The sequence below is a fragment of the Medicago sativa genome, chromosome 6 (assembly GCF_051527215.1).
Source record: "Medicago sativa cultivar Bolivia chromosome 6, Bolivia_mono, whole genome shotgun sequence".
In the NCBI taxonomy this organism is placed as follows: domain Eukaryota; kingdom Viridiplantae; phylum Streptophyta; class Magnoliopsida; order Fabales; family Fabaceae; genus Medicago; species Medicago sativa.
Window position 1 is genome coordinate 59,347,206 of NC_140754.1, and position 10,358 is coordinate 59,357,563.

Below are 10,358 nucleotides of genomic sequence, written 5' to 3' on the forward strand. Positions count from 1 at the left end.
TTTACTATTTTATCCTTTTTATAACATAATTTAAATTACTAATTAAAAAATAGATAAATCTCATTCAAATACCCCACTAAAATATGAACAATATTATCTTAAAAATATATAAAGGAAATATGAGATTTTGGGTTTAATTTTTCAATATTCCAACTATAATGTTAAACAATTTTTCCTATAATAATCTTATATTGTTGGTGTCATGAAAAATGATATTCCAACATATAGACAGGCACGGAGTGCCCGTAAACCGCTAGTATATTTTAATGTTTTTCTTATTTTTTCAATGATAAAAAATAGAAAAACTTATGAATTCTCACATCGTATCCCGGTCATATCTAAAATGTATCGGACAATTGTTTTTTTCTAATAAAATTTAATCGTCAGATACTCTCCTAATATGTATCTGAGTGTATATGGCATGAATCGGTGCAAGATACATATCAGAATATCGATACTTCAACAATTTTGAAGTATTTGAGCTTTAGAACGATTGCCAACCCATCTTGATCAAAAATCAATGTTACATATCAATTAACTCGTAATCAATTTTTTTTCCGCAAAACAACCAAACGTGCCCTTAACGCATATATGATATGTATTTAACACGCCTACTTGGACAACCCAAATTGTGTCCATATCTGACAATTTGAAACTCCATTCCCATTGATAAAACTAAAAACAGATAATCTAATTCCTCAAAATTCTACTCCCACTCTTCATTGTAGTCATCAATTCAGATCTGACCTCAATAGATCGCTTCCATACTCGACGCCAATGGAAGAAAACATCCCCAACCTTCTGCGCCAACCAACCCCAACACACAGTAAGAGATGTTCAAGAGTAGATTCTCTCAACGACTTCCAAGACGACATACTAAGTCACATTCTCTCTTTTCTTCCAATCAAAGACGCTTTCAGAACTACCATTCTTTCAAAGAGGTGGGTCTCATTATGTCACTCACGTGCTGTTCACCAATTCAACGATATCCAAAGTGGCGTGAACGAAATCGAGTCATGGATGAACTTTTGTAAAATGTTGGATGCAATCTTACTCTCACCACACGCCCAACAACAGACACTCAAATCCTTTCATCTCAAGTGTCGGTACGATTTCTGGCAGTTTGACTATTCCAGTATCAATCAATGGGTCGAAACAGCAATACGTCGACACGTGGAGGATCTCTCTCTATTCTTGTTACCACGCGTGAGTTTGACGTCTGCTATTTTCTGCTGTAAAACACTCGTGGTGTTGAATTTAACAAACTTACTTGTCGCAACTATGTCTGATTGTTCTATTCATCTTCCTGTACTTAAAACGCTTCATCTGAGTGATGTTTGTTTGGTTGATATCGAGGATTTAAAGAAACTTATATCCGGGTGTCCCATGTTAGAGGATTTGAAAACTGCATACGTCACATCAAGTGTCGGGGTTGGGATTACAGCTGGAGGCTACTCTAAACCATTATACAAGTTGATTAAAGCCAATATTCGTTTATTCGACGTTCCGCTCAGAGCAGTTTCCAATGTGCAATTTCTAACTGTAACAGGGGTATGATATGTTGATATGTTATGATATTATGCATCCTCTTTTATCATCAATATTATTATGTGTTTGTTGTGGTTGATTTATTTGAATTATCCATATGTATAAACATTTTTGAAACTATTTTAGAGAGTTCAGGGAAACAACTTATGATATGTCAAGAAGCAGTTTTGATTCTATTTCCATATGTTCACCGAGTTGTCTTATAAAAATCTTATAGCTCATATGGAAAAAAATTATTTATATTGTGTGTAGAAATAACTTACATAAACACTCATATGATAAGTTCTTATATATGCACTTAATTGTGTTGTTTATCCAAATATGATCTATGACTTTGTTTGGTTTTATAATATGTATTTTTTTTTTTGGCAGATGGGGCAAAGTCTCCCCAATCAAGAAATCAATTCATATTACAAAGGCTGCCCTGTGTTTGAAAACTTAATTGAACTTCGACTATTTTGGTTTGATCATTGCATTCATGATTGGTATGAGGTAGTGCAAATGCTCCATTATTGTCCCAAACTACAAAGTCTTTCAATTTCAAAGGTTTGTTGGTCATGTTGATGAATAGTTATTGGTTTATGTTGGTTCTTCTTTTCTAGTCTCTTTGTATTTTTACGAATCCTTTTTTGTCTCTGATTGACAGTGGACAGGTTTATCAACTACCAAAGTCATTGAAGATTGGAAATACCCATATACAGTTCCCGAATGTGTTTCATCACATTTAACAACATGCAAAATTTTAGACTATCATGCCATAGAAGCAGATTTTAGATTTGTAACATATATTTTGCAAAATGCAAGACTTTTACAGGTTATGGAAATCCGCTATAGAAGTAATTGGAATTCAATGGAAAATTTCCAATTTTTAGAAGATTTATTCTCCTATCCAAGGATCTCTCCCGGATGTAACCTGTCATTTATATGAATGTTTCTAGTTCCTAGACAAGACCTGGTCTTTTTGTTAGTTTCTATATATGCTACTACCGAAATTTATGGTTTGAACAATATAGGTTTGGTCTCTTAATACAAATCAACTGTCAGCCATTTCTATGGTGCACTTGATAACTATGCAATGTATGCTTCACTTAATATTTTACGTAACCAAATTGCTCGAGTAGAACAATTTGTGGCTGCTATGTATGATGTTCATACTTCTTGCATTTATGACTTAGAATATTGCATTTATTTTCTGAAGAGCCACTACTTCTAGTTTCATTGCTTGAATTAGTTCTAGGAAACCTAGCTCTACCTCTAATGTTTTGCCCTCATTTGCACAAATCCCTAATTTGTCAGATTTTTGCAGGAGCTTTAAATGTTTGGTCGATTATGTCACTCGATCTTTCACTCATTCACATTTCATGTGACCCTAAGTTCAACGTTGTTATTTTAAGATTTTTTTACTCTTTAATCGCTGCTACGACGTAATCAAATTGTCCTGTAACTGTTCACATGATTTTTTTGATGACTTATTTTTCTGTTATATCATCACTATTGTTCTTGGTAACACTGTCCAACTTATCCATCCATTTTGAAAAACATTCATTTTCATTCACGAATACTCACATCTTTGCATTGTTCAATTAGCTCAAACTGTCCATTAAATTGGATCTGCTCCTCCATATGTTTTGAGTCTGATTTTTTTTTTCTTTTTGTTAGATCAGACATCTCCTCATATACTGACATATTAAAAGCAAAGTTTTTAATTGAGTTGAATATCTTTTCTACCTATTTCTATTGATCAACTTCTGATTTTTCTTCTTTTGTTGGTTCACATAGTTCCGTTAAAATTATAAATTGTAAATTGTTGATTAGACTTATTGAAGTTAGGTTACTTATGTGCTTGAAATAGCTGGCATCTTAGTTCGACTAGTCTTATGATACAATTTGTTGGTAATTAAAACAATCTTTTACATAAATATGGGTATAACAAAATTGAGCTGTTAATGTAACATTGTTGAACACTAACATAATTTAAAAACAATATGCACCAGGAACTTGTTGCAGTCTGTCTGCATTTTGGAATTCTCTTGTGATTCCACTTGTTATTCTATTTTTACAAGTAAGAGTTGGTTATTGCTTCTTAACGGAAAGTGTTGCTGGGATTACTCATAAACAATTAATAAATAGTAAATTACGATTGTTGACTGATGACTCTGGACCCTCAACCTGAGTTGTCCATTTCCTTAATAATTAAGCTTTGCTAAAATCATTCAAATAGGTTTTATTTCATTTAACATTTATTCTGCATTGGGGTGTGAGGCAGGGGTTTACGTGCGGTTTTTCTCGCGTGTATATGCGGCCTCAATTCCGGTTTCATCTTGGGGTTTTGTGGGGTGTGTAGGTGTTCCATATATATGCGGCACCTTCGTTGTATTGTCTCTTCTTTTCCGCGAGTTTTAATGCGTCTTGCATTTTCTCGACGAGAATAAATTTGCTATTCAAAAAAAAAAAAACATTTATTTTGCATCATATCCTAATTTCAACTTAAATATTTCAGCAAATTCCTTCTACAAGTTTGAGACATGTAGTAGATACAAAAGAGGCTACTAAAGAACTCATTCCTTTTGTCGGAAGTGTTTGGGAAATATAATTCAATTGCTATCATCTTTTCATTGAAAGAGAAAATACATTTCTTATAATTAGACTTTAGTCAAAAAAAAAAAATCATTTCTACATGATAGAAGCAAACAAATTTATACACTAGACCCTAGTTTTTTTAGTGAGAGAAACTCCAACTTCTCTCTAAGTTTTCCTTCTCTTTCACTCATCGAGGAGGGGTGGTTTTAGGTCATTTTTTGACCTAAAATCACCCCTCTGCATCTTTTTTCCCCTTTCTTTCGATCTTAATAAGTGATTTTCACAAATATCAAGCGTTTTCTTTTGTGTTTTTTCGTGAGTTCGTCGTCTAAGTGCGACCTTGTGTTGTTCGTCGTCTTGTGCGGCGTTGTTTGATTTGGCATCTTGTTGCGGTGTTCGTTGGTTCTTATTGAAAGATCAGCTTCAGTCAATCACAGATTCAATCAATGATTTGGACGTCAACGTTGCAGATCCAGAAGCAAAAGTATTCTGGTGATTTAAATTTTATCATATTATTTGTAGGCATTTTGCCGTTGTATGCTATTAACTTGGGTGCTGTGAGTTTGTTCTCAGATTCATCCTTTACGTTTTTAGCAATCTTGATTCTGATGTATTCTATCGATTTGAATGAATGAATATCGTTTTGTTTTTGTCAAAAAGAAGCAAACAAATTTATGTTAGGCTTCTGTGAGATCAACATGGAACATGACCACAATTTACAAATGTAATGAAATGAAATATCCCTTGCATCTTTGATCACATGCACAAAACCTTCCTTTTCTGAAATGAAGATTGAAATAAAATCATTTGAATTCTTATCACCCCAATGTTCATTCTCAAATCTAAACTATTACTATAGTATAGAGAGTGGTCATTGACAAATTCTGGAGCTGCAGTTTTCTTCTCTTAAACAAATTCTTTTGTGTCGCGAAGCCAAGAAAAATATCCAGAAACCAAAAGGGGCAACATCATGAGTAGTGACATGTTATGTTCACCGCAAAACTTATAACACCCTCTACAATAATTTGAAGTATGAAGAAACATTTAGATAATTGCATCAACTTGTGAAAAAATTAATGGTTAATTTTTTTTTTTACAAATATTAATTAGTATGTTAATTGATGGTTTAAATTATTGTCTCATAATGCTAATCCATGAGAACTCATAGATATGAGACTTAAGTTAGTCATTTTCGTTCTCAAATATTTTTTTTAATCATTTTAATGCTCAATATATTTTTCGTTGGCCAATTAAGACCATAAAATAACAAATAAAAGAGACACTTTCTGTAACACCCTAAACCCCATATGCAATAATTCATGCAATTAAATCAAAGAGCTCAAGATGTCACATCTTCGTTTTCTCTAAACATGCATAAAATCAGTTTCATAAAACTCGCAGCGAAAAATCATCATACAAAATTTAATACCCATACTAAATTTATTTAGAATATTTAGCATGTGCGTTAACTTGGCACTAGATACGTTAAAATCACAACATAATTTCGACCGAATGAATATATACATCAATACAAGTTCGTACTTCTTAAAAATACCAACAGTCAAATACATATATCTTATACACATTTGGATACATGAAAGATAATCTAAAACTGGTACGAAACAAGCATTTGACGATAACTCATTCAGCTGCATATCTGCCTCCTCTTGCTACGAGCAACATGTTGATCTGTAAAATAAATAAATAAATAAATAAATGGATTGGGGTGAGACATGATGTCTTAGTGAGTTCCACCTATCATAGGCTATAGGCAAGCTCAGGAAACCTATGATCGCCATCTGTCAAAACTCAACCCGTTTCGGGTTTATACGGTTTTGTTCTTCATAACTGAATGATCAGGGGGAAACTATGATCGTTATCTGAATTATTTCATAAGTCTAATCTTATACATAACATATTCGTATTACATTTTCATATTAATGTTAGAAGGTTAGCGTTGAACAACAATTATTATCTGGGTTGATTTTACGGAATGGTTCTCGAGTGGGGTAACCCCGGTCACCATCCCACTACTATCCGATGAAAATTCCTATCTAGGGCTAATCACTGGAACTTGTCTGACTACGCGTGGTTTACCATCTGCGATAAACCCATCCAGCGGAACCTAGAGCTTACTGAGGCACATGGATTATTTATTATTACATTATATATATATATATATATATATATATATATATATATATATATATATATATATATATATATACACACACGAATCGTCATGAAGGTTCCCTGACGGGCTGACCTATCCAAACATAGTTTGGAGCTTGCCTGAGCCACAACTTATCGACATATATACATATGTATCTGAAATAATCTATGTAGCATATATCTGATATGCCTCTGGTTAAATTGGTAACATAACTTACTCGACTACCTAAGTCGAGTCTCTAATGATTTCCCATTTCTAAGGGATAGAATCCTACCCGGGTAATTTCATATAATTAATTAAACTCTTGTGTGTCATACGATGATAATCTATGCTCGTATTCACTTTGCATTCTCTCTTTAAAATAAAGTAATGAAACTTCCGGTATTGCAGTTTAGTCCTTTGGCATAAACCATTTTTATTTTAAAAGTTGAAGTACATGGCATCTCGATTGGCGGGCATCTGCTCGCTTGGTGAAGGCATCAGGTAGAACTAAGCTGAAGGGCTGGCTAGGCGAGCTGTCACCTCGCCATGGCGAGGGTGTCCAGAACCAAAACCCGTCTTGCTCGCTACGGCGAGCTTCAGCTCGCTGCGGCGAGCATGACAGTACAACAAAGTCTGAAAATTCATGTTTTAATCCAAATAGGGTATACCCAAAGATCCCAATGCATACCACAAGACCAGAAGGCATACAAATAACAGAAAATTCAGTATGCAAAGTGAGATCAACCAGATTATCTTGCTAACACAAAAGGTGCAACTAGTTATCTTAGAAAAACCTAATAGTTTCATGTTATCTTACATAATTCTCATAACACCCATTGGTGGGAACTATGCTAAGGAACTCACCTCTAAATTTGAGTATGATGATAAGTTCGGCTAATGATAAGTCCACTTAATGTTCATCTTCTGCATCTCCTCGCCAAGGCGAGGCTTCATACTTCAAAAATCTGCATTAGGCTCCATATTTCAAAGTTGCCTCAAGAACTCAATACTGAACCAAAACTCATGAAACTAGTACCAAAATGTCGGAAATTTCATTAGCTATCCATAGCAACAACAACCACTTGATTCGGAGTTGCAGGGGAGAGTTCTTACCGTTTTAGTGGAGCCCTGTCCCAAAACCCGTAAATAAATCCCAGCATTCTTACTCAAACTTCGAACACGTTTTCTGAATTTGTTTCTATTCTGAATCATACGAAACTTATCCGAATTGAAGGGAATTAGATGTAGAATCCAAAAATCCAACAATTACACGAGTTTGGACTACACAGAAACAGGTATGAATCGATTAGCACTTGCACTGTCATACAAAATTCTACTCACAATCCATAACATTCAAGCATAATCACTTTCAACAATAACTAGATTGATGACCCGTGCGCCGAACGGGTCTTATGAGCTAAAATCATTTCAAAATGTATTTTATTTTAGTGGTGTAGTTATAACGTAGATTTTTATTTTGAAGGATAGTTATAATGTAGATTTGAAAATACTTAAAACCCAATTAATATTTCAATAATCAAGGACGAACGGGTCTCATTGGCTATAATAGAGACCAATAAATTATATTGTATTTTTATTGATGTTAATATATAATCTGGCATCAAATAGTATAAAAGACATTGTCGCCATTATTACATATTGACATAACTTTTATACATAACTTTGACTAAATATATAGATTTGACCAAATCCATAGATGATAATACAAACGTTGTATTTGGACTTATATATAAGCAAAAGGTCAAATTTATTTGATCCACATATGGACCAAATAACTTTTTACTTTATATATAAATTCGGAGTGAGTACATCAATAATTATGAGCAATTTCGTTAAATCTCTAATGCACGTTTGATCTAGCTTGTTCAACTTAAAGCTCTTTTGTAAGGCTTTTACTTCATCAAAACTCAGTCTTCTTTTCATCTCCAACATTAAGCTACCATCTTTATTGTGTTATTATCTTGCTCCAAGCTATTGAACATTAGTGGAAACTATTCACCTTAATATTGTGCTTCATTACTCCGATTCACACCTACATTGGTAAGGAATAAAACCAATTGGAAATTTTGAATCAAACATGATGCATAACTTAATTGTTAAACCAGATGGCTTGTAAGAGCAACACAAAGTTGGACTTAGTCATGCTTTCAAATTTAATTTTATTATCAATATGCAATCAGACAAAACCTAAACTGTCAAAAAGACTAAAACCTCCAACACAAACCTCGTTAGCTTCAATAAGGTCCTCAATTGACACCCTCCTAGTGTTGAGAAGATCATCGCTCAAAGGAACAAAATTATGTCCAAACATACTACTAACACCCTGTGTCACACAAATTTCTGCATTTCCCATCCTAATAGAATATTGAAAAACATCCATCGGAAAATACATGCGATTCATTTGTTATAAAAATATGAAAATCTAAAGACACGGTTTTAAGTTCTTGCTTAGATTCGTAATCAGCAAATTTTGGATAATCCCCGTTAATGATCAAATTTGTTCCAAAAAAGGAATTTGAAACTCCCATCATACCTTTCCAACAAAATGACACATGATCAGTGGTATGAAAACCTATTTTTTTTATAAATAATAAACGATATAAACTAACTCAGATCAATCTATACCCATGTATTTCCGTTGCTTGCAGTACTGCATTAAGATAGCTGGTGTTGAAATGTTATGGCCCTCCATATATTGCAAGAACTTATCAGCGTAATCACCCCATAAAGAACAATGAACTCGATGATTTCTGTGGAATGTAAACAACATATCAGTAAATGAAGATGATTATGCTATATGAAATGAAACAGTTTCAAGGTAACTCACTCCAGATCCTCGAGAGTAAGATCAATGACCCTACTCTTCCTGCCATTTTTTTCTGTCTCCCTGAGCGCATCCTTTTCAACTATGTGACCAATCACATCTACACCAAAACAAATAGGTCATAAAATTGAAAACACAAAACAAAAATACAGTGGAAATTATTGCATTTACTGTAAAGTGCATTACCAACTATCTTTTCCTCAACTGTTGAAGCCAGTATTGATTCAAAAGATTCAAAATCAAAATTGTTCAGTGGTATATTAGGCTCATTCTGGATTTTTGTCCACCTAGAGTTCTGCATCATGGTAATTTATATTTATGCCTTGTTAGCTTGAATGGACCTTTATTGAAACCAATCATGATTTGTTCTAGCTCGTACAATGATCCCTCACTTATCTTGGCCTGAAAAACTTTTCACCAGAGACTTCCTTACGGTAGCATGAATCTTGTCAGCCTTTATGAAAAAGCAAATGGGAGATATAAACGTAACTTTTTTAAAACCTACAATCTATTGCAAGCTGGCTGAAAGCCTTATTTTAAGCATATTAGCAAGGAAATACGACAATGAAGAACCAACATAATGTTCTGTACTCAAGTGTATATATAGTTCATAACTGAATGTATAAGGGATGTGTTGGAAACATAAACAACATGGAGAAGTGGGTAGCTGATTAATTTTGCACGGGATATGGGTGTCATACCCTAATTTCGGACCTAAAAATACTTGCTCAAAATGTTTTTTCATCTCTGATATGTGCCTTTGACTCTTGAGAGATTGCCAAATTGCTATTATTTTACCCTGATATTTTACCCTGCTTTATTTGCAATTTTTACTATCTTTGTTTTGAAGATATTTTCAATTGTGATTTTGTCTATGTTTTCTTGTATTTGAAACCACACAAAGGTTTTTCTTGCATATCAAGTCATTTGAAATTGTCTCTGATCAATTGCGTATTTCTCTGCATTTTATTTCAATGTTATTTGAAAAAATTGATGAAAAGGGGATTTTAGTCATCTCCTGCATTCAAACTCTTTTAATCCCTGAAAATTGTCTCTGAGTCTTTTCAATTTGCTTGTATAAACTCTTGCTTCAATTCCCTGTTAAAAACCATTTTAAAGTTGCATTTGAGTCATTTTGAGTCAGTTTAGTCCCTAGGGGCATTTTGGTCATTTCACATAAAATTTTGACAGAGAGAGGTTACTTTGAAGTACCTCATTTTTGTAGTTTGT

At 33.6% G+C, this 10,358-nt stretch overlaps 1 protein-coding gene across 1 annotated transcript; it reads left to right on the top strand.

Moving 5' to 3' along the window:
- Positions 1 to 743: 743 nt before the first annotated feature.
- Positions 744 to 2,476, top strand: LOC146915969 (F-box/FBD/LRR-repeat protein At4g26340-like). The gene is made up of 3 exons (XM_085716747.1): positions 744 to 1,551; positions 1,921 to 2,094; positions 2,195 to 2,476. Exons 1-3 carry the CDS (start codon positions 778 to 780, stop codon positions 2,474 to 2,476), a joined length of 1,230 nt encoding a protein of 409 aa, XP_085572873.1. The 5' UTR covers positions 744 to 777.
- Positions 2,477 to 10,358: the final 7,882 nt, after the last annotated feature.

Bases quoted from the DNA above. Each gene is read 5' to 3' on its own strand.
- LOC146915969 (XM_085716747.1), top strand. From the start codon at position 778: ATGGAAGAAAACATCCCCAACCTTCTGCGCCAACCAACCCCAACACAC. The intron at 1,552-1,920 runs GTATGATATGTT...TTTTTTTGGCAG, and splicing joins AATTTCTAACTGTAACAGGG to ATGGGGCAAAGTCTCCCCAA. The intron at 2,095-2,194 runs GTTTGTTGGTCA...TCTGATTGACAG, and splicing joins AAAGTCTTTCAATTTCAAAG to TGGACAGGTTTATCAACTAC.